The 25037-nt window shown below is 35.1% G+C and overlaps 2 protein-coding genes and 1 long non-coding RNA gene across 14 annotated transcripts in view; 2 read left to right on the forward strand and 1 right to left on the reverse strand.

Annotated features, from left to right (window-relative positions):
* The window catches only part of IMMP2L (inner mitochondrial membrane peptidase subunit 2), a 917103-nt gene that overhangs the window by 431012 nt on the left and 461054 nt on the right, over nucleotides 1-25037 (forward strand). The gene's annotated exons all lie outside the window — the stretch shown is intronic.
* LRRN3 (leucine rich repeat neuronal 3) lies at nucleotides 2188-4835 on the reverse strand. The gene has a single exon (XM_081537148.1). It carries the CDS (start codon nucleotides 4833-4835, stop codon nucleotides 2709-2711), a length of 2127 nt encoding a protein of 708 aa, XP_081393274.1. The 3' UTR covers nucleotides 2188-2708.
* Nucleotides 19241-23371, forward strand: LOC145524605 (uncharacterized). Its single transcript, XR_014067707.1, has 2 exons — nucleotides 19241-19826; nucleotides 21804-23371. It is a non-coding gene; the product is annotated as an uncharacterized LOC145524605 (long non-coding RNA).

Raw genomic sequence — 25037 nt, forward strand, 5'->3', positions numbered from 1 at the left:
TACACTACATTGTTAGTATGCAGTTCTGTATTCAACTAGGCATTCTTGTTTTCCAAAAGTTGGGATTTATTTTGTAGTGTAATTTATAAATTATTTTTTTTTCTAAAAAATGTTTTTCTTTATGACAAGTGAGGGGGCCATTTGGCATCCATAGAGATATAAACTTTGGAGTTTTATGTATTATAGGCAAAGTTTTCATTTGTATTCATATGGTATCACCAAATTGTAAGTTACATGTGTTGAGTACTCTGTGCAGTGCTTATTTAAATTTATGTGAATTTTAGGGGGTAACATAGGGAGTATGAAATGCCATTCTGTTGAAGCAAATGTCTTTTTTTTTCCCCTCACTGGAAATTTAGATTAAAATTTGAGCAAGTAAATAGGATCATGATTTGCTTTGAGAATCTGTATTTATTCAGCTGTAACAGAAATACTTCATTTTTGTGCTCACTGTAAGGTATCTATTCAGAGTACGTATTTACTGCAATTTCTCTAAGTAAAATGTAGCTTGAAATGGATTCTCAGCTTCACCATATGTTTGTTATAGTTCTTCATGCAGATAGACATATACAAGGTACCTAAGCAAGTTCTTGCTGACCTATACAATACCTGCATCCTATTAGGTCATATTTCAGCTCCTATATTTTTGATAAATAGCGTGGCGCTTTAAAAAATATCTGTCCATGGTGCTGAAACCTTTTGTGATGTATGAGCATGTCTTGCTGATAAATTCTAATGTCAGCCTCTCTGTGATAGTGATTCATCAGGTTGTAAAATTTGTGTTTGGGAAACACACTGAATTAGCAAGTTTCATATTTTGTTTGTGGTAAAATTAACACATTTTGTCCTTTTGTATTAAAGAGTTCATAACAATTTCTTTCAAGCATTGCATTAACAGCTTGGATTTAATTAGATACTGTTAGTGCTATCACAAAAGCAAATGTCTAGTATTAACAAATAAATTGATATGACTTCAGTGCTAGAAATGTTTACAGGCCAGTGACATGTTGGTGATAGGAAGGAAGATTCTATAAGAACAGTTAAGCAATTGATTATGAACAGTTAAAGTAGCAATTAACAAGGAAGCCTTGTAGAGATAAGAAATTTGTGTGTAGAAAGTAAGGCTTACTACTGTTGGTGGTTTGTTTTTTTTTATAGTTTCAGGATGTTTTATTTCTACATAGATACATTTTTGGGGGTAGAACTATGGATTTTTATTTGTAAATATAACTAAAGCCTTAAAAAATCTTGGTAGTTTTTTCCAGGTAAAATTCTTATATTTTTTGTATAAGATTCTAAATTAAAAATATTAGTATTTCAATGATTCTTGATTTTTTAAGCTGCATTCCTTAGGTGCCTTAAATATAGTCATAGAGAACTTCACCTTTTTTTCTTTTATTCTAAATTAGTCTCAGAATCTTTTCCTTTCATTAGTAAAACAGTCCTCTTAAATTTCTGTTTAACTCTGGAACTTCTTCTACTATCAGTTCTGTATATCTTAAGATAAAATTTTAAAATTCTAGTCTCAGAAAATTATAGTCTCCTAAAATTCTAAAATCTATTGTTATCCTGGGATAAAGAACCATCTACTTTGATCATAACTATCTTTAAGTCCATATCAACTGGGTAAGTTGCTACACAATTATATAAACCTCCTTCTTTGGTGGCCATATAGAATATATTGTTTTCTTGCTGTATTTGCAATATAGAAGATTATTAGATTATTTGCTTGTTATTGCAATGAAGCTCATTAACTGGTTACAATCACAACAAGATTTGAAAATTACACCTAGGGAAGTCCTACTGAGATTTGGTGATATTTTCTACAAATCAAGCAGCCTAATATTGAGTTACTGCCAATTATTAAAATAAGACTTTAAGTTCCTTAAATATTGGGTTTATATTACGTGAACCTAATAATTAAATCCACTCCAAAAGTTTCTTGCTAAGAAAATCTTTAAGTGAATACATAATTTCATAGAGGATTTGTTCTTGTCAATAAGGGGTTAAGTACAATATTATTATTGCTGTTCAGTATTGATAAAGTGCCTTCTAAGATCCATTTTTGTGCATTATAAATATGTAGTTACATCACCCAGTAAAAGTGTCTTACTCTTAGCTTTCCAAATTTCATTATAGAAAAACACTTTTGAAAACACTGTCATTTAAATATCTGGTCAGATGATATTTCCCAGAAATTATTCTTTATTTAGAAACAAAAACAAGACAAAAGCAACTGATTTTAATCCAAAATGTATTTTTCCTTATAAAAGAGGTCCACATACTCACTGTGTCTACTCTACAGAATTTGTCCATTTTATTACACCACGTGTCAATTCAAGTTTATCGGGTCACTGCAAAAACTCGTGGCTAATATGTGTAATACAACACAGGAGGAGGTATTGCTCAGTTCCACTACTCTTATATACTTAAAAAAAATACAGAAATGTTTTTGTCCACTTTAACTGTAGTCCATACAGAAACGTTACATGAAAGTTCTAGAAAATGGATTTATTTTATTTGGTTGCCACAGTACCCTTTGAAGCCAGTTAATTAAAATGCTGAACTTGTACATATGTCCATTGGTCAGGAGCAGCACTGATGAAGCTTAAACTTCTTTCTACAACGTAATATTTCTCTGCCTTTTTTTTTTTAAAGTACAACCACAGTTTTGAGTTTTTCTTTGAAGTAGATTTAGTTGGTTGTTTTTAGGACATGTTAGTTGGCACACCTATAACAGTTGCTTTTACTTCCAGTGCTGTACCTTTTTCTTTGCCTGTTTCCCAGAGGTTGATCAGAGGAGGATAAAGCTCACTGAATTCAAAGGTTGGTTTCTGTAAGTAATTCCTTACATAGTTATGTCCATCATCACAGTTGACTTCTTGAGAGAGGAAGCTGAAAAGACATATCACAGCAATAATCCCCAGAGAGCCTCCAAGGCAAGCCATAAATGTTGTGGTGTTATTCTTTTCATACTCTTTTTGAACAGGGTCCAAACCTTTTGTGGTGACATTTACACATTGTTTTCTGCTTTTTTGATAGATGGTGGGGATATCAATACAAATTTTATACTCAGTTGCTGGGTTCAGATGAGTAAGATTATACACTTTGACATCAGATGGTATTCGCGCACTTTGGGCAGCATGGGAATTCTCAGCCTTGACAAAGGCTGTCCACTTAATACTGGATTTGAGAATTTTAGAACTTGCTTTCCAAGCCACCAGAACTGAATTGGCCTGAACATCTTTTATTTTAATATTCAAGGACCCATTGTTATCCTGGGGAAGAGAGCCATTCACTTTGATCATAACAGACTTCAAGTCAGCACCTACCAGGTTAGTTGCTATGCAGGTATACAAACCCCCTTCTGCTGGGGTGATGCCAGTTATGTCAAGTGTGCCTTCAGAATGGACATAGAACTTATCTGTTAGAGTATTAGGCAAGAGTTTTTTACCAGAAGGTGTTATCCAGTAGATTTCAGGCTGCGGCTCTGCAGTAGCTCTACAGTGTAAGGAAACATAACTCCCAGCTTCTAAATCCAGGTTGGAAGGAAAACTCTCAGGAGCTATAAGAGGGAGACAAATTTCCATCATTTCCCTAAAATGCACCTGCCGCACATTCTGGCCTTGGAATTCGGGCGGGTCCACACAAAACAGTGACTCTGGCTCCATAAATCGAATGTTGGTTTTGTTCATATTAATCCAACGGATGACACAGTCACACCTGATCGGATTGCTGTGTATGCTGATTTCCTTGAGGTTTGGCAGAGACTCAACTGTACCCTGGTACAGGGCACTAAGGGCATTGCTGTTAAGCATAAGTGATTCCAGCTTGGGCAGCCGGAAAAATGCATTTGGGTGAATGTAAGACAACCTGGGGTTGTTAGTAGCTTCTATTTTTCTTAAATCTGGTAAGTTATCCACAGCAAGACTGTCGATGGAAATCAGCTCAGGCATATTGTTTATTCCCAACTCCTTTAAGTGTAGCATATTGCTAAAATCTCCCCTCCGTATTCTGTTAATGGGATTTTTATTTAGATCCAAAAATTTGAGGTTCACTGCTTTTTGAAGAGCAACATTGGGCACTTTAATAAGCCTGTTGTCATAAAAAGAGATGCTTTCTAAGTTTTCAAGTCCAACCAAGGCGTTATCTGGTATTTCTGTGAGGTTTATACCAGCTATAACCAGGCTGCGAAGATTGATAAGAGGCTTAAAGTTCATATCTTTGATTCTGATGATTGGATTTTCCCCAATCATCAGAATCTCCAGATTGGGAAGAGCCTCAAACCACTTACTGTTGATCATCTGCAATCTGTTTGAATTGAGATGAAGTCGAAGAAGATTATGTAGGCCAATAAAGGCTCCTGGTGAAATTGTAGAAAGCAAGTTGTGATTAATATAGAGTTCTTGTAAGTTGCTTAGTCCAGACAGACATTTTTCAGGCAGCTCAGTAAGTTTGTTTTCTTCTAGGTATACAGAAAGAAGCTGAGGCATCTTTTTTACATTAATGTTGGTGACTGAAGATAAATTGTTTTGAGATAAGTCCAGGCCAGTAAGGTTTACTGGAAAGTCTATGGAGTATTCAATTTTTGCAATATTGTTAGTCTGTAGTAGCAGAATCTGTGTGTCAGCAGGCAGTCTGGCTGGGAAACCTGAAAGACCTAAATCATTACAATCCACTGTAGATGCCTCCATATAAATGGATTGAGGTGTAAACCAGGGCCGGATTTCACATGTACATAACTGTGGGCAATCTGCTTTTTTATCTACAGCTTGTACTAGGGTAGTGATAGCTAGGCCAAGTAGCACATGAATTTGGAGTGGCAGGTCCTTCATCTTAGCTTTCTTCTTCAGAAATTTAATGGGCCCTTAAGGATTCCACGGTCACTGCTAGTAAGATCAGTAAGAGCTGATTGATAAAAAAAACAGTTGCTTTTGTCAAATGATGAATGCCAGAGAACAACAAAGATTTTCTTCATGGAAATAAGTGCCAGTGCCACAGTTGCATTGTCCAGAAATGCCATGCATATTGGAGAAAAGGCTTCTATCTCCTTTATGATAGAATATGGATATAACTTTTGAAGATGGAGTATGTATAGATGGTCACAGGAAATTAGGCAATTCATTTATTTAGGAGTATAATATTCACATCCCATGCTTGTTCAGTGGTTGCAGGAATAGCAGCATGATGCTAACTATAATAAAATAAAATATAAAAGAAAAAAGATAAATAATTAGTCCAAAGGAAAAAATACAATACCCATTAACTAATTATGATTCTTATATATAATAGCCTTACTTTACAGTTAATTCAATATGTTTTGATGACTTTATTCCCTGTTATGACTGCCCTTAATAGTAACTGGCCCAGACATTGGGCAGGCTGAGAAACCGTATTTTTAGAAGACTTAAGTTACATTAAACATAAAGAATTTTTCTCTGTTTTTCAAATGTTTGCTTGTTTTATTGTTTGTTATTACAAGCTATTATTTGTTGTTCTATTTGACAGTTACGATGTGGGGGGGAAGAAAACCTTTCAGTGATGGTTTTTTTATTTTCTCTTAGAGAGGAAAAATTAAAAGGTTACAAATAAATAATAAATAAATAATGCTGTTCAGTTAAAAATCAAATGAATTAGTCTGTGATTCCTCAGGTTTCCAGGAGAGGACATTTAGAAACAAAATTATAAAATGATGTAGAAATTGTGGTATTTAGCTGAATTTTCCATTTTCATTCATACTTCTTTCCAAAGTTTCCTTTGTATAAAGTGACTTGAATTTTGTAGTCTTTGGAAAAGATTGACTAACTTGCTGTAGATGCACTTGTATATTGTCATGCTTAGCCGAAATTCAGATTAATGTTAGACTGTTTCATTAGCCCCTGAAAATAACTTACATTCCATTAGTTACAACAATGAAGAAGTAACTTTATCACATCAGTAAAACAGACACTTAGCTATACCTTCTTTTAAACGGTTACTGATATCTTTGTTGTAATAATAAGCAACTGCAAAACCAAGTTGCAATTTTGATATGTGCTGTATTATAAAATACCCCACAACTTTCAGATGTTCACTCCACCTGTTAGACTGCTGGTGTGTTCTCCCTGCAAATGTACAGGACAGCTGGAGCACAGCTGCCCTGTTCATTTTGAGACTTGTGCCTACCAGGAGTAACTGCTGAATAATCAGTCTGTGAATACTGTTCTTTCATCTCTGCCCAGTATTGACATTCATAATGGCATTGCTGACTGACTCTAATATGGGTGTTTCAGTGACAGAGATAAATATATTTGGAGATATAGCTTCCACAGAGAGATAAAACTTTTTTATTTAATTAAAAAAAAATTCCTTGGTTTTAAAACTTGTGAAAAATTTACAGTTCGAAGTCACGTCTTATCCTCCTCTTATCCACTAAGACATTTGATAAAACTGGATCATGAAGTTCAGATAACTACTAAGTTATCCTGAATTAAGTATCTTTTTTTTTTTAATTACTTCACCTATTTAATGATCAGAATTCCTTTTTTTATAAAATACTCTTCAGATATTATTACTCTTAATCTGTTTTAAGTAGGCTGTAAGCCCCTTGAAAGAATTTAATACAACTGCTTCTTCCCTGAAGATGCCTTATAAATCTTTAGACTTGTATGACCTGAGGTCCCTCCTCTTTTTCTCCATGTTTCTTGGCGTCTTCTGCCATTCTCCTGCATGCAGCCTTTTCTCTGCCTATAGAACTATAGATGCCTCAACTTCTTCTCTCTGCCCGGATTGCCTGTTTCTTTGTTTTAATTTAATTCTTGCTGTTTTATCAATTTTCAGTTCAGTCATCACCTTTCTAGGAAGCCTTCCATATAACTCCTCCCCCCAAGTTGTACTTAGCTTCCTGCTAGTACAGAGTGGTTCCAGGGCCCCAGCACATATCTCTGTTAGAATTTTTAGTTGATTTTCTCCCTCATCAGACACTCACTTCCATGCAAGCCTGAGATCTGCCTGATTTTGCAACCCCAGCTCCTGGGCATGGTAATTAGAACACAATAGATGCTCAAGAAGTGTTTTCAGTGAATTGATAAATGAATTACATTAATGAATATATATATTCATCTTTTGATATACAATTGAAGCAGCTTGGTTTAATTTCCTAATTTCAAATCTAGCTGGTTTAATGCACATAAATCTACTATACAGAATATGTGTTACCTTTATTGATAAAATTCAAGGTTTAAATTTGAATGTAATACAAAAGAGCTAGATTTTAAAGAAAAGTCATTTAATATTATATCTTAGTTTATTCCTTAATTTATTCAGTCAAAATTTAATGAACACCTATTATGTGCCAGTTTGGGTTAATAGTTGGAGGATAAAAGGATGACTTAGATATGATTTCTTCCCTTCATAAGTTTTCAGTCTTTAAGGGTGACACAAGTAAATAGGGAGAGGTACCAGGATAGAATTTGAAATAGAAAGCTATTGCGTCTCTATTTTCAAAATGAAGAAAAAGCCTAGGTACAAAGTATAAAAGATATTTCAGTGTGTTGCCACAAATGTTAATAACTCAGTTGCGAACTGAGCAATCATAATTTCGGCCAGTTAATCAGTTAGATCCAGTTTCTCTAGCAAAGAGAAACCTATATTCTCCTTTATGTTAACTAGAGGATTAGAAATGTTCAAGGTCAAACATTCTTTTTGGGGGGATCTTAACCTAATGCCATTTTTTGTTTTAAAATTCTTGTGTTTTCTTAAATTTATATTTACCTTTAATTAGAAACTCTTTTCTGACCTCATTTCATCATTTTGGCATAGTCATATGCCAAAAACAACCAAATCTGAACTACATTTATTCTGAACTACATTTATTCTGAACTACATTTATTCTGTAAGCTTTTGAAAATAAGGAGAGTTCTAAAAGTAGTGAACACACTTGAGTTTTATTTTTCCAGGTCTGTAGGAAGAAATTGTCACTATGGGAAGTACAACAGAGGATATGTAAATTTTGCCTTTATTGTAATATTGATTTTTTTCTCATGTCTTTGGAAATGATTATGATACTTTCACTAATGGATTATTTGGCATGGATTGTTTGCAGGATAGTAAGGCAGTAATAACATCTTACATATTAGTGCTTTGCAGTTTTCAAAGACCTTTGATATCCATTGTTTATTTTATGTTAATAGTGACCTTGAAACAGATTGCAGAGGGATTTTAACCACTGTTTTTGTGTTTGCTTTTTTTGACAAGAGTATTGACAATCTATCTGCCTGGAATTGCACAGCTAATAATTGATGAGGTGGAATCGGAACCCAGGCTTTGTCTTTCAGCCTGCAGCTCTTTCTAGTAAGGCATGTTGCCTACACATGTAAACATGTGATGAAATCATATTGACAAAGGTAGTGCAGTGATTTATTTCTTAGGATGGGCTGGCATTACCTTTGTGTTCAGCTTTTAAAATTTAGAATATTAATATTATCAATCTACTAATAGTGAGCAGGGTGTGATTCACACTAGCCAGTCTCACAAGGGACAAGACCCAAATTCCAACACATTACAGTGAGAAATATGACTACCAAGAGTACAAACGTTAATACCTGAATCTACCAGTCAGTGCTTTTGCTTCATTTTAAAAATATACTTGGCAGTACAAATTATGAACCTGCAGTTTGTTTGTGAATATAGAGTCGGGGCAGGGAATTTAGGTTAGACTTCTTATTATTGTTATCAGAAATGATAGTCTGACATGCTTACTTTAGTAAAGAGCATATATCATCACAGGAAACTGAACCTCTTGAGCCTCATGGCCTTTAGCATGGCCTCAGCCCCCAAAAGCCTATTGTGGGAAACTTTTTCCAGATTTATTCTTGGTCACTTCTCATCTGTGTCATGATAATTATTTGTTTATACTTCTTTTTCCCCTTACTTGCATAAAATTATTAGACAATAGATTATTGCTAGACATTAGATTATTAGACTATTTCCTCCCTAGATATAAGATTATTAGATTGTTACTTTCTAAATTATGAGATCATTATTATTATTGTTAGAAACTGTTCCACTTCCTTTTGATTTGATTATATTAGTGTATTTGATTGGTTGATTAGTACCTTGGCCAGTATATAGGTCATTAAACAAATGTTTGCTACATGATAATTCACAGTTGTCTTTCTATAACTTGTGTTAGATGATAGCATATGGACTAGTGATTAAAATGACTTTTTGTCCTTAAGTAACTTACAACACCAAAACCAGTTGTTAAAATCCCTCTCTAATCTGTTTCAAGGTCATCGCCTTAAATGCAGGAGACCCCGGTTCAATTCTTGGGTTGGGAAGATCCCCTGGAGAAGGAAAAGGCTACCCACTCCAGTATTCTGGCCTGGAGAATTCCATGGACTCTATAGTCCATGAGGTTGCAAAGAGTTGAACATGACAGAGTGACTTTTACTTTCAACTTACAATTAGCAACATAGGAAAAAAAAATACAGAGGAAAAGATATGCCCCCAGATTTTTATAGAATTTTTTTCTAATTGTTTGACAGTTAGAAAGTAGAAATATCACAGTTATATTGCAAAGTTTCCATTGGGAAAACAGAAAATGGTTCACTTTACCAGCACCAGTTTAAAAACATAGTTGGTCTTTAGGTAAATCTTAGGTTTATCAGTGAGAAAATGGTGTTTGTTGGTAGCTATTTTGAGACTTGGGCTAGATAGCAATTATATTGGCGACATTGATTTTAGGAGGAGAGTTTGTCATTTGTTTTTTATATGCATTGGTGTAAAAATTTTTTGTTTTAATTAACAAACTAGTTATGTCATTAAAAAGTAAATGGACCAGCATCCCATCTTCACTTTTTGAGAATTTTAATGTATGTGCCCTAAATCCTCTTACTTTTATCCTTCTTCTCCCTCGTCTTCCCCTCTTCTGTTTTTCCTTTTTGAATATATTGGAGTAAAAAGAGAAACTCTCTGAAAAGTTTTTTCAAACTTAGAAAACTTGTATTATACAATTATTGATATACTTAATTTCCTACACTTCAGCAATTTGCTGGGATTTTAGTTTTTCTTCTAAGGAATAGGAAAATTATACTTGAAAATATCAATATTTCAAGTTAGGTTTAAAGATTTTAGGACTGTTGCTTGGGAAGATGATCTGGAACCTTGTATTGAGACTGGGATATAATAAGCTTTCAAATAAATACTTTATGATAGATGAATGTATGAATGGGTGGATGTTTATAAAGTATATAACATATAGATAAAACATTGTCCTTCTCATCTTCAAAATAAAGTAAGCCATATGCAATAAAACTTAATAATTGTAGATACATCTTCATTAAATGATTTCCTGTTGTTAGTGTACACATCATATATGCGGTCATACTTAGGAGCTAAGATCCAATTGATACTTAACTACTGCTCATTTCAGTTGCTTTTTCATTTAAAGCTTCTTTTGTAAGGTCATATTTATACTTTCTTTTAGTTTTAAAGGCAACAGAATCTTCCATATATTAAAGCAAAGGTAAGCTGTAATTGAATATTATGCAATTTCAGAAGACATTGTTAGTGAAATGTCACCAAGAATGAAAACTGACATCTCAATGAAATGTATTATATCAAGGCTCTTTTAAATGACTTGAATGAATGACTCATACAAGTCTAAAGGCAAACCCTATTAGAGTTTACCATCTATCTACTTTTTCATTTATTCTTCCATTCAGTCTTTCAGTAAGTATTTGCTGAGAGCCTACTTCATCAGTCAATGTACTTTCATTTCTAGTCATTACGTTTCATAAGATTTTTAAGAATTGAAAGATTAAAAATGATTTTTCTTTGACAAATTGTAATTGGCAGTGTACGTAAGGCCTTTTTGGGAGTTGGCAAATTCAGAAGACTTTTTATTTTTTAATTTAAAAGGCATTTTAAGATGTAATTTTTCTCATAGTATCTTTATTTTTTTTCTGTTGGCTTCCCCATGTCATTTTTGCCTCATATTCAAAGATCTAAAATGTTTTTCATGTTTTAAATTAAATAATATGTGCAAATTAGACTCTAACCAGCAGTGCAAAAGCTCCCAGTTTGGGCCATTAAAAGAAACCAATTTTAAGAATTCTCATATCTTATGGATATTTTTTAATATTTGTGGACACTCATAACTTTAGATTTCTTTAAAATAAAAATAGAAATAGTTTCTAGCTATAATTATATATGGAATTTTTGAGAGCAGAAACTATTTTTTCCTTGGTAAAAAGATCTTAATTCTTTAGCTTCTTCTGTTTTTCTACATTTCTGAAGCATTGACCAGACACCTCCTTTTTGGCAGACACTGTTGTAGCCGCTGCAAAGTCAACAATAAATAAGATAAATTGTCTGTTCACCAAGTTCTCAGTCATCGAAGGAGCAAAGAGCAGAGGATGCTGCACTGTAGAGCTGACTTGTTGTAATAGTAGTATGTGCACTGCTCTGCAGATGCACAGAGGAGGAGGAATTCCTAGGTCTCTCTATCCAGCACAGGTAACTTGAGTCTTCTGTATTCTTTTATAATGCTTATAAAAACTCAACTGAAGTAGTGGGGAAACACATGGGTAAGAAGATTTAATATCCAGTATCTTTCAGGTGAATTTTCACAATCCTAAAGCTTAAGAACAAAGTGTGGTTTCTTCCCCGTACCTCATTATGTGTATTATAAAGACTGCAGAGTCTGAAGAAGCGAAACATTTGGATGCTTAAGTTCAAAAATTGTTAAAGATAGGAGGTTGCTATGGCTACATTAAAGCCCAGTTTTTCCTTTTCTTCTATAGCAAATTGCTAGCTAAGTTAATTTGTGTAAAGAACTTAAATTCTATTCTCCCATTATCTGACTTTACATTCCTTTGTTGTTAAGATTCAGTCTTTCTTCAATTCTAATTGAAGGTTCTGTATCCCAAAGGTATTGTGGGTATTGTTGGACTGCACCAAATGCATCCCTATAAAAGGTTATTGTTTTTTTCCTTGAGAAAGATGTATTTTCCAGTTTTTCAGAACATAGTTGTTCTATGTCAACATTCAGGGAGTGGATAATGGTGACCATTTAGAGTAGTTTAATGAATGCCAACTTAAAATATTTAGCTGTTAATAAAAAATTGATAAACGGGAAGAAAATTTGCTTTGCATTATGAAATATGGATCATGTTTACTAGGTGATTGTGTGATTGAGGACAGGGCATCTTATTTTCCTATGCCCCAAGTTATTGATCATTAGAATTTAGAAAATGGTTGTATGATCATTAAGGTTTTTTTCATATTCTAAGCTTATATGATACTACCCTGAACATGAAAAATATTTTTTAAAATATCTAAAAAATAGCTGTGGGTAAGCAATTTTAACCTTTGTATTTAATTGATCACTTGTTTATAGTCAGTGCTGTAGTTCTATGTTGTAAACACATTAGGATCACTGAATTTTAGTCATTATGGGTTTTTTTTAATGCTATCAGATTGATTACCTGCCATTATTCCTATTTCATTTTATATTTATATCTAGTCAGTAAATGATGAGCGACTTCACTTTCACTTTTCACTTTCATGCATTGGAGAAGGAAATGGCAACCCACTCCAGTGTTCTTGCCTGGAGAATCCCAGGGTCGCTGGAGCCTGATGGACTGCCGTCTATGGGATCGCACAGAATCAGACACGACTTAAGCGACTTAGCAGCAGCAGCAGTCAGTAAATGAAGAGAGTTACTTTAGTCATCATATTGAGGTACACTAACCACTGGGTAAGTAAATTGCCTGAATTAGGTCCCTTGATGGAATAAATGAAGCAAAAATGAGTTGCTAGTAACTATTAATATTGGTATATGAACAATATATGCCTTATGATGATTTTTTTTTGCTAATTTGAAAGATATGGATTTTTAATAATATCAAAGTTTCAGCCACCTCAGTAAACTTAGCATCATATTAAATTAGTGTATTTTTGATGTCATAGAAATTTTTAGCTAGAAATGGGCATAGAGATCTATTGATTCTCACCCTCATCTCAGTTATGAACCCCTTTGTTCAAATAACGTCTAACCTAGACTCACAGTAGGTCAAACATAGGAAAGAAGATCTATTCTGATTAACATGACAGGTGGATGGTGGAGGAGAGTCAGATTCGTGGAAAGATTTAAATGCCACCCAGTCTGGTTTTACATCTGACCTGAAGAGGCTCCAAAGACCGGGGTTTTCTGAACCATCTATCGCATCCTCTCTTAGAAATGAGGTAATGAAGGTCCTCAGAGGGGAAATGACTCAACCAAAGTGGTTCATTCTAGAAAGTGAAAGAAAGTGAAAGTGAAGTTGCTCAGTCATGTCCGACTCTTTGCGACCCCATGGACTGTAGCCTACCAGGTTCCTCCGTCCATGGAATTTTCCAGGTAAGAGTACTGGAGTGGGTTGCCATTTCCTTCTCCAGGGGATCTTCCCAACTCAGGGATCGAACCCAGGTTTCCCACATTGCAGGCAGACGCTTTACCATCTGAGCCACCAGGGAAGCCATTCTAGAAGGGTGTTGAAAATCTGCAGAGCCCTTAGTGGCTCAACTGGTAAAGAATTTGCCTGTAATGCGGGAGATGTGGGTTCAATCCCTGGGTCGTAAAGATCCCCTGGAGAAGGAAATGGCAACCCACTCCAGTTTTCTTGCCTGAGAAATCCCATGGACAGAGGAGCCTGGTGGGCTACAGTCCATGGGGTCCATGAGGTCGCAAAAGTCATGACTTAGCAACTAAGCAGTAACAACTATGTTCTTAGACATGACTGAGCTACTAACACTTGGCTTTGACTTAGGCATTCTTTCTAATGCAAATTTTTCCCCACTGTCATCTCAGTCTAGGGACCTATCACAGTGAAGTCTCTCTTCCTTGGCCTTGAAGTGAAGTGAAAGTCACTCAGTCGTGTCCAACTCTTCGTGACTCCATGGACTATACAGTCCATGGAATTCTCTAGGCCAGAATACTGGAGTGGGTAGGCTTTCCCTTCTTCCGGGGATCTTCCCAACCTAGGGATTGAACTCAGGTCTCCCACATTGCAGGCGGATTCTTTACCAACTGAGCCACGAGGGAAGCCCTTGGCCTTGACTGACTCTTAATTGGCCTTTCTCCTTTCAAGGTGGGAAGAATACCTAAGTGTGTTTTGATAGCACTGAGTCTCCAAGGTAATTAGGAGCTGCATAAGGGATGGGGCAAGGAAGAAAAATGGGCTCTGTAGGAGAGTGGGTGTGGTAGGAACAGTTAGTAACAACACATCAATGGCGAACATGTCCCATGCAATGCTGGTCTCATGCCTTATGTAAATTGCCACAGGTATTCCTCAGAATACTGGAGAGGTTAGCCGTTCCCTTCTCCAAGGGATGGATCTTCACGATTCAGAGTTCAAACCTGGGTCTCCTATATTGCAGGCAGATTCCTTATCATCTGAGCCACCAGGGAAGACCACTGGGCTCTACTTCATCCCAAATGTTTACTAACATAGTACCACTCATCTTAGTAACTATTCAGAAATGTATTTCCTACAACTGGATGAGCACACTGACTTTTGTTGTTGTTTATTTCTCCTTCTTTGATAGAAAAGTTTTACTCAGATGAAATGTAGAAGGCAGTTGAGTGGTACAGAAGGGGAACTAGAATAAGCAAAACTTTTTTTCTAAGCCTAGTTTTGCTGTGTGGTTCAGATAAATCCTATTACTCTCTGAGTCTTAGTTTCCTACAAAATGTTGATTTTGGACAACATTTTCACTATTATTTCCAAATTGATAATGTTCTGGAATATCCCTTAAAGGTTTATAGAGTCACTGTTATAAAGAAGTTCCCTTTTTAGAGCAAAATTATTTTTGTTATTGTATAGGACTTATGCACTAAAATGCATATGATGAATCCCATATATTTAGTTGGTACTATCTTTGAGGATGATTTCCTTAGATTCTTATATTTTGAGAATCTCAAATCATCTATTTTCAAACTGGCTAAAATTCTCTTTTGAATTATGATAGGAATAGCTGTAGCTAAAAAGTAGGGGAAAAAAGAGGAGATTTGATATCATTTTGTGTCCTTGTCATATTCTGGACCTTCTGTTTGAACAGAGAATATTAGTGCAAATCTTAAAGCAAGTCATGTACTATTTTCATACCTCATGAAACTAGGCTCAGCTGACTCCCTTAGATTTAAATGTAATTCTTGCAATGAATTTCTTTTAGAGAAACCAGGAACAACTTAAATAGCACAAATCTTTTTTTTTCCCCCTGAATCTTAAAATATGCTTTGGGCAGATTTTGAGAGAGTCTTTGGACTTTTTATCTTGTGTCTTCTGCTGTTTTCAGAATTTGGGGATTGTGCTATGTGGGGAAATCCATAGGGATAAAGTAAAAAAAAGGGAACAAGATAGTTTTTAAAAAAAAATAATTCCAAACATGGCACCCCCAAACAGCAGATCTGTGGAAGCTTGTTATAGCATAGCCAGAATCAGGAAGGATAATTCATAGTGCAGAAATTCCTTATTTGTAATATTTTTTTAGAGAGTGGGGAATGCCATCTGAGTCTCAGGAGGGTTTCATATTGGTATAGTGATTTCTGTATACTTATAAATAACAGCTCGTTGTGATACTGTCATTTCTCATCTTGAAAAGGATTCTGATTTGTATTTATTTTTAATTACAGTTTTTGCTCAACTGAGCACTTCATTAATAGCATTATATGTGAGATTGATTTTTGTATGTAATTAGCAAAACAAACGATATTTCTAAGCCAGAACTTGTTCTGTCTGTTTATGCTTCTGTTTCTTCTATGAGAATAACTTCTTGTATTAGGGAACTCTATAACATAACAGTACTTCATTCAGTATTGTGTAAGTACCAATGGAATTTGATTGCCTAGTTGGCTTCTTTAACTTCCTTTTTATCATTTCCTTGTTAATTTAGCATTTGTATAGTCTCAAGTGTAGGTGTCTCTGACAAAAAGGGCTCATTTTATGCATTATCCTTAACATTCACTCATCTTAGATTGAAGTATTAATATAAGCATCTTATTTTCCAAATATGGAAAACTAAATAATGGAAATTTTGCTTCAGGTTATAATTAAACTATAGATCTCTCTTTGGGTAATTAATAGTAGTTTAGCAGCAGGGTATGGTGAAAGCAAGGAGATTTCCCAAATTAGGAGAAGACCTCACAACCTTTAGTGACTTGATTTCTAAAATGAGAGGGTCCTCCATGCTCTACAATTAAATAATTTTTGTAATAAAATTAAGTAAGGTCAAAACTGTTTGACTATATTTCCCAAAAAAACATAATATATTACTAACAGGTACTGACATAATGTACATGAAGATTTCATGATATTTTGAGGTTTATATGAGGTTTATCCACATATTTACTTGTGTGTCAAACTATGGCATATAGATAGGGTGGGAATTTTTCTAGAATCAGAGGTAGTCCATAAAGGGATTCTTAGGACCTGAACAATTCATAGGAAATTTGGAGTTTTTTTGTTTTTTTTTACTTTTATGTCAGGAACAACTTATATATGTGTAAAAAATAATTGTTCTCTTTGCAAAATGTGTGTGTATAGGCCTGTTTGTGAGATCCTTTAGTTTAGAAAATTCCCAATGTGACTGACAAAACTTACTAAGGTTTCCCATTTTGGTCCAGTTTTTATTCTTATCAGTAGATGTTTTAGGTGATTGACTTAGTTAGGCATCGATTTATATTTGAAAATTTTCACATGCGTGGAGAGGACAAGTCTGCCTAAGTAAGTTTTCCTTTTTCCTTTGATGCTTTTGTTTTCTGAAAGCCTGTTCTTATTGTCCAGTTCCAGTTTATTTGAGAAGCTAAGGTGTGGGATGATTTGTAAATGATGCCATCCCTTTGTCTTCTGAGGCATTCCCAGCTACATTTAGAGACAGCCTCTCTAGCAAACTCCTCTAAGCGTATGACATGAGAAATACTTAGGTGGTGCCTTGCAGTACAATGGTTTGGAAAAGGTTTCATGTAGACCTACTTTCAGTTTCCCTCCATTTCAGATAAAAGTATTTGGGGTAATTTTCCAGGCAATTCAAGCAATTTTTAAATATTTTCTTAGTCATTAGAAGCCAGTCATGTACCCTAAACTAAGTCTTCAAAGTTTCCATTAGGTGAGTCATCGGAGGACTGGCCACCTCCCTGGTGTGGTTAAAAGAAAGAGAGTACTTCCAGCTTGAGTTGATTCTATGGACCAGGTGCATGCATGCTGCCTGGTGCTTTCTCATCACAAGCTCTGCTCTCCCTAGGGTCTTATACATGGGAAGATACGATAGGCATATATACCACTCCCACAAAAAAAAAAAAAAAAAGAAAAGGAAAAAAAGTGTATTATATATTGATTGCCACAAGTACAAGTAAATGCTTTCATACTGACCTCAGGAGTGTGTTTGAAGCAGAGACATGCCATAAAAGGATGACAGGAAAAAGATTTTCATCATGTTTGTGTTCTTTCATTAGCTCAGTTTGGCAGAACAGAAAGTCATTGGTTTGTGAAGAAGATAAGGAAGGCTCTGAACAAGAGTCCAATGATGTACTGTAGACGGAGAATGAAGAATAGTGTGGCAATATTATTATAGAAAACTGAAAATTACATTTCAGAAAGGGATGTTCCTCTGACAGGAACTCAGAGTGCAGGGTCTCTGGGTAGTTCAGCTTCTGTTGTGCATATAATTATTTGAAAAAATGTTTTCATTGCTATTAAAAGAGCATGAATATCAGTGTTTTGTGTTTTTGCTATGAATTGTGAAAATAAAATAAATTTTGAAAGGAATTGACACAAAATGGGCTGCTGTGGTCAAACAATTTCTTCAAATGCAGTGAACAAGGGGTTGAATCATAGCACCACATTTCAGGTGCGCCATGGGTCAATGCTTGTCTGCCTCTGAAGTTAGTGATGAATGATGCTCTGTTACTGCATCTGAAGGAGCCGATAATACAGATAGGGTCTGTATTATTAGTTCCTTATAATGAATGTGGAATTGCTTGTGCAATTTCATTTGAAAAGTGTGTCCGATTTCCCTCATGCTCTGTGATTTTCCCCTCATACTCTTGTCAGACCTCTTAAGACAGCAGTGCTCTCTTTGAGCCCGGGAGCTACAAGAACGATGTTAAAATAGAACAATAATTCAAAGTCAATTGAAAGCTTGAGAAAACTTTTCTGAATTATGCTTTTGAGTCTCAAAAGTAACCATTTAAACAAGGAACAGGGGTAGTTTTCACGCCTGTGTGCATCTTCTTGCATCTTTCAGTAAGAAGAAGCTTGTTACTGACAGATCATGGGCTCCTTCTCTAACACTTGTGTTGACAGATGATCACTGTGAGATGATCTGGTGGTACCTTGAGAAAATCTGAAGGGGCAGACAAGGCCAGTACTCAGTGCACCCAAAGTCAATGAGGCTTTTTTATCTACCAAATGTGTGGAAATAAAAAGTACCATATGCACCTTAAAGCTTTGAATTTTCTTCTTCCTGTCACTTAACTTATAGCCACTGAACTTTCCAGGAGCCTCCCAATCGCTCTTTGTTTGGAATTAATTTTGTGGGACCACCTTCAGTAAACGATCTTGAAAATTTGGTTGCCTAAAACCTCTTTGAATTCATTTAAAATTATTATTGACAAAGGGGACACAGTTTGATTCATATTCTACTTGCTCATAATAGACTTTATGATGAAGTCTACTTGAATAGCTCAGACGGTAAAGCATCTGCCTGCAATGTGGGAGACCTGGGTTCAATCCCTGGGTCGGGAAGATCCCATGGAGAAAGAATGCCTGCTATAGTACCTGGAGAAGGAAATGACAACCCACTCCAGTACTCTTGCCTGGAAAATTCCAGGGATGGAGGAGCCTGGTAGGCTAGAGTCCATGGGATTGCAAACAGTTGGACATGACTGAGTGACTTCACTGGTTGCTACTTGAATACGTTTCTAGCAATATTCAATGACTATACCATATAAGGACTAGACTACATTTGGGTAGTGAACATTTGGGGGATATGAGATGCCCAAAAACAGTGACATTAAAAAAAGAATTTGTGTTGCCTTCAAGTGGGGAGTAGAAAGGGTCCAAGTTAACTGAGGAAGTAAAAAAGAGCAAATGGCCATTTCTTTGAAAGGGAAAGTAGTACAACTTGTAATGCTTGCAAATTTTAACTTTATGTTAACAGGCAGCATAGGCTCTCACTAACATGACTTCTCTTTACAACAGTTACCTCGAGAAGAGCTTGGGCAGTATGCCAACTTAAGCATATTTTTTTTGAGGTTCCACTTTGGCTGGAGATCTAGTCATGGAAATGATTCTAAATCTTAATTGAGAGAAAGGGTTCTGTCAAAACAAAGTTGTAAATTTTTCTCCACTTTACACTTAAAAGCCTGGTATTCATCTCATATGTGGATTAGGTGAAAACCTAGGTAACAAATCTCATGTTTGGGAGAATTTTTTAGTAATAAACTGTCTACAGAAAATACAGGAATGCATTTCAAACTATCATTTTAGGCTTGGAAAAGCAAATAGTTTTATATCATTTTATAATAGCTTCACAGGGTAGAATTTAATGTTTTTATATATTTTTGATTACTGGATTTGAGTTAGGAGAAGAACAATTTCCCTTCACATATTTGGGTGATTCAAAATCTTTTAAATTTGATGTGGGACACTGACCAAAATTTACTATTCCCTTGTGCCCAAACTCAGATAGTAAAAAGCCTGCCTGCAATGTGGGAGTCCTGGGTTGGGACGATCCCTTGGAGAAGGAAATAGCAACCCACTCCAGTATTCTTGCCTGGAGAATTCCATAGACAGAGGAGCCTGGTGGGCTATGGTCCATGGGGTGACGAAGAGTTGGACACAACTGAGCAACTAACACTTTGTGCCCAAAAATATTATTTTGTGAAGTAAAGTTAGTTTACCATTACTTTGTATTACAGGAATATTTCACATTGTTAAGTCAAGAATTATTCAATATTAATTTGATGTTATGGAGAAACTTTATTTGAAGCTTAAAAATTTTTTTGTGTTATTTGTATACTTACATTTTTGATATCATGCTTACATTTTAGATGTTTTCATAAGTATAGCCATGTAATAAAGTTTGCATTAAACCAGTAGGCAATTGGAATTTAAGATCTAAATTTCAAATTGGCTTATTTTTTGTGTGTGTGAATTCTTAAAATTGTAATATATAATGCTATTTAGTAAGATATATCTTTTCCATTACTCCTGGTGTTGTGTAGGTTTTCTTGGAAGGTATAGTTTGTTTCAGTGAATGAAAGCTGTCCTCAGTGTATGAGAAGAATAATTAAACTGTGTCAGGATGATGAAAAATGCAGAGTGAAAGATCATAAAATTTCCTAAAGATCTTGGTCATCTCCATGAAGATTTTGTTTTCTATCATATAACAGTAGGAACAAATAACAAAAACAATGGAAGTAGTAGGAGTCATAACATGCTAAATTCAGTTTCATATATATGTGTATATCCCAGAATAATCCCATCAGCATGTGTTGTTATACCTGCTGAAGAGGTAATGAAATGAGGTTCAGAGAGACTTAGTGACTTGGTCTAAGTGAAAGGGCTGATTAAGTTATGGCTCCTGAGCTTGATCTCAGATCCCTGACTTCATCATCAGTCATCTTTCTGTTAGGCTGTGCTGCATAAAGCTTTGTGTTGTAGATACACAGTTACTTGATTGGCCCCTTTGTTAGTTGTTAATGAAATACTTTCTAGTCTATACCAAGGTCTTACTCACTTCTTCAGCATACACAAAGCTAAATATTCCTTTTTTGTACAGTAAAATTAAATGATGTGTGTGTGTTAGTCACTAAGTTGTGTCCAACTCTTTGCAACCCTGTGGACTGTAGCCCACCAGGCTCTATCCATGGAATTCTCTAGGCAAGAATACTGGAGTGGGTTGTCATTCCCTTCTCCAGGGGATCTCCCCACTCCAGGGATTGAACCCAGGTATCCTGAATTGCAGGCAGATAGATTCTTTACTGTCTGAGCCACCTTTTGTACAATAAAATTAAATGATAGTCCTTTTTAAAACTTATGAAGGAAAAGTTAATGGCTCATTATGTAGTTGGCAATGAACATGTTATATTGTACTGAAATTATTTTAGGCATTTTAGACATCTGTTCTTTAATTTAGCTTTTAATTATCCCATTTGGTGATACCTTGTTTATAGCACCTAAACAAAGTACTGCTTCAAATCATTGTCCCTGTTTTTGTTTTCTTTACATAGCATTCAAGACTACTAGAAACTATTTATTTACTTTTTGTTTATTGCCTGTTTCCCACCACCTCCAACTAGAAAGTTAGCTTTATTAAAGCAGTTCCTATTTTGTTCAAGGCTATGTCTCTAATGTCTTGCTAGAATAGTGCCTAGCTAGTTAAGAAATTATCAAAAGGATGAATGAATGAATGAATGAATGAATATCAGTTGATTTAAATTGTAAATTCCTAACATAGCATTATAAAACATATTTACTATATAAGACACTCATTTGTGACCTTGGTTTTGTTCATGGATGCTGGGTTCCTGACAACAGCTTCTATGAATGGAGTATTGAGTGATAACATAAAATTGGCAAACTAAGAAATAAATATGTATGTGTTTGTAATTTGGGCAAGTATGGAAACTGTTCTCCGGCAGCTCAGATGGTAAAGAATCTGCCTGCAATGCAGGAGACTGAGGTTTGATCCCTGAGTAGGGGAGGTATCCTGAAGAAGAGAATGGCTACCCTCTCCAGTATTCTCGCTTGGAGAATTCCACGGACAGAGGAGCCTAGTGGACTACAGTCCATGGGATGACAAAGAGTTGGACATGACTGAACAACTAACACTTTGACTTTCAAGGAAACTGTAGCGTCACAAGTCACTTATAAATAGTAGCAGGTATGAAAGTATAGTTAAATACAGATTGCTTCAATCTAATCAGTGCCTCTAATCCAGTCTTCACCCTCATAATAGTATGTTGAATCAATCTGTCTGGAGAGAATTAATGATGGTAATATTTTATGAAAATATCTTTTTAACTTAAGATAAATTTTTTTCTAGTTGATTTTTATAGGTCATGTCTATAGTAGTAGTATAGTATAGTGAGGGTGTAAGGTAGATATATTATTTTCTGAAATTTTGTGGCATTTCTATGTGAAGAATGTAGAAAGCTATGTGAATTTGGTTGTAATATGTTCTTAATATCTGGAGTTGTCACAGACTTTAAAAAATATAAAATGCTATAATGGCAATTAAAAAGGATAACAATAAACGTTAAGATGGTATTGAGAACTATTATAGAAAACTGGTTTGAAGGGGCTGGCACACCTTACTCATGGCCAACTGATGATGATCAAATGGGAAATGGTCATTACATCAACAATCTGATAAGTTGGCATTTTTAGTGAAGTCTACATTGGCGTAAAGAATCTGAGCTGGAATAATGTTACTTACAGAAAATAATGTATTTCCCTAAATACTTTGGGGCATAAAAACACCCTTGTTTTAAAGATTCATATACACCCAGAGAAAAATGTTGATACAAACCATAACAATATCTGCTGTTGGTCAAGACTGGGCAAAGATTGTCAGTACAAATTTTCAGCAGAAGTACACAGAATCCATGCAGTGCATGTTAAAATGAGTAAAATTTACCTAAATGTCAGCTCTGTATTACTAGATTCTATAATATTATCAGCAGAATTGAAAGTACTCTATATTATAACTCAGAGCTTTGAAATGGACAGCAAGTGTTGCAAATAAATCTTTGGAAGTTCATTATTATCCAACAAAATTATTGCTCACTATATCTGAAATAATAAATCTATGGCTTTGACATTTAATCAGAGCATGAGCACATTTATTGAATCTCATATTTGAGATGATTACTTCAGTAGAGCCCCAATTAAAAGCATGTGGATTTTAAAATTCCTTTCAAATAAAGTAAAATACACAATGCTTGTTTTACTTGGACAGATTCGTTTTATTCTTTGCTTCATGTTCAGTTGCCTTTTCTTACACATGCTTATTCTGAGTTTTTACTGAATAGAAATGGCTGTAATGTAAGTATACAAAGAACAAACCAAGAATTGCTTTGTGTGTAACAAAGGACTTAGAAGGTTGAAACTGCCCATATTCCTCTGTGACTGTTCAGTTGAATATAAACTGTTTACAATAGAATGTGAAAGGAAGTTTCTATCTGCTCTGGGGTTGGTATTATAATGTAAGGTGTTATAATATGTTTTATACCTACATAATTTAAATGATTAGACTTTAAATAAAGACTCCTTAATCTGAGTCCAAGAAGAAAGGAAGGAAGAGAAAGAGAGAAGGACGAAAGAGAGAGAGAAGGAAGGAAAAATGGGAGAGAATCTCCATCTCTGCCCCTCTGCTTTTTCACTTTCTAGTGAGAGAAACTCCAAGTATTGTCTATTCATGAGCTTCTGAAACTCACACTGCAGCTTAACTGTCTCTTCTCTGATTTAATAGAAAATTTGATTGTTTTTCTAGGATTTACATCCAGAGTAATTGTTTTTGCATTCTAATATAGTAAGAAGTAGATTGAATAAATGCATAACATATTAGAAATGCTATTAAGCAAATGATTCTATGTGGTACTGTTGAATAAATGTTCTCCTTTTCTCTTGTGAACAAAACACAAATTCTTCCAATTATTTTTAAATTGATTGTTCTCTATTATTGCCAAAGGAAAAGTGAAAAAAAAAATCTGTTTGTGACTTCACTTCATTTAATCTTCTGTATGAATAACTGGAGCAACAGAAGACACCTCTATACAGTCAGGAACTTTTGCCTCCAACACCTGGAATGGACACTTGTTATCTGCATCCTGAATACATAGTGTTTTCACACACTGAAACTAGTCCTGTTATCTTGTTACTTATATTATAAATCACTGCTATCTTGTAGCAGCCATGCCTCACCAATCCTTGCCCTATTTAAGTCCCTGCCTTAAAATAATCAGCCCTTAACTTGAGACTTGGGTGGTGAAAAACCTCAGAGAGGGTTTTCATGTGGCAGTCATGGTGGTGATAGAGGACATATCTGTTTTGTTTTGTTCATTTGCTTTTTAAGTGGGCCATTTTTCTAAAAGAGCATTCTGAAAATCAGTGAACTTCCAGAGACTTGGATTGTTCTGAGGCTGATAATTGAGCTTTATTGTTAAAAAAAAAAAGTTGACTTTCCCAGTCTGAACAACATCAGGAGTTTAAAAAGTTACCAGATTTGCCAATGAATAAGGACAACAACTCGAGTTTTTGTTTTCAACTCCTCAACGGATCTACAGATTTGTGTCCTTGCTTTTAGGTCTGAATGGAGAAGTAAGTATGTAAGGGATGAGTGTTCTCATTTTATTCAGAGTGGAGATGTTAATGTACTTTCTCCAGCATGCACAGATGTGGGTAACGTGATGTGTTCTGGAGTCCTGCACAGCCTCCTGTGAACATGGCCTGATATGTGTTCCTGTGAGGTTAAGAATATGCTTCTGAGAAAATGAATCATCTCCTGTTTGCACCTTGTGTTTGTTTTCAGTCCAGAAAAATAAGCCTGTCCTTGCTGATGCTTTAAGTATTGAGCTCTCAGTGTATTCCTTGGAGTATCATGCGTAGATTTGATACATCAATAGAGTCAAATTGGCTAAAAGAGCTGTCGATGATAAAAGTGGGGATGCTATAAAAGACAATGGCCTGATCACATTCCTGTGACTCAGGCAATCTGTATCCATCTCTTTTATATATCAATGGATTTTTTTTCTTTCCCATTTGCATAAATTGGTAGTATATATAATAAAACTGCAAACAACAGCAAGCAAGCCCATTTTTTAAATTATGAAAGAACTTCTGTCAGGAGATTTGTTCTCTTGGGGTGCAAGGAACAATAAAAATTGATGCTGTATTTGTGTTTTAGAAGGTACTTTGAGGTTGTTTTTTTTTTTTTTTTTTTCTTTTTCTCGCTCTCTCTTTCTTCTCAACAAGCTAAATAGCACATGGCAGTTGCCACGGCAACCCATT

The sequence above is a fragment of the Giraffa tippelskirchi genome, chromosome 10 (genome assembly GCF_054371585.1).
Source record: "Giraffa tippelskirchi isolate mGirTip1 chromosome 10, T2T-mGirTip1v1.2.pri, whole genome shotgun sequence".
NCBI classification, from domain to species: domain Eukaryota; kingdom Metazoa; phylum Chordata; class Mammalia; order Artiodactyla; family Giraffidae; genus Giraffa; species Giraffa tippelskirchi.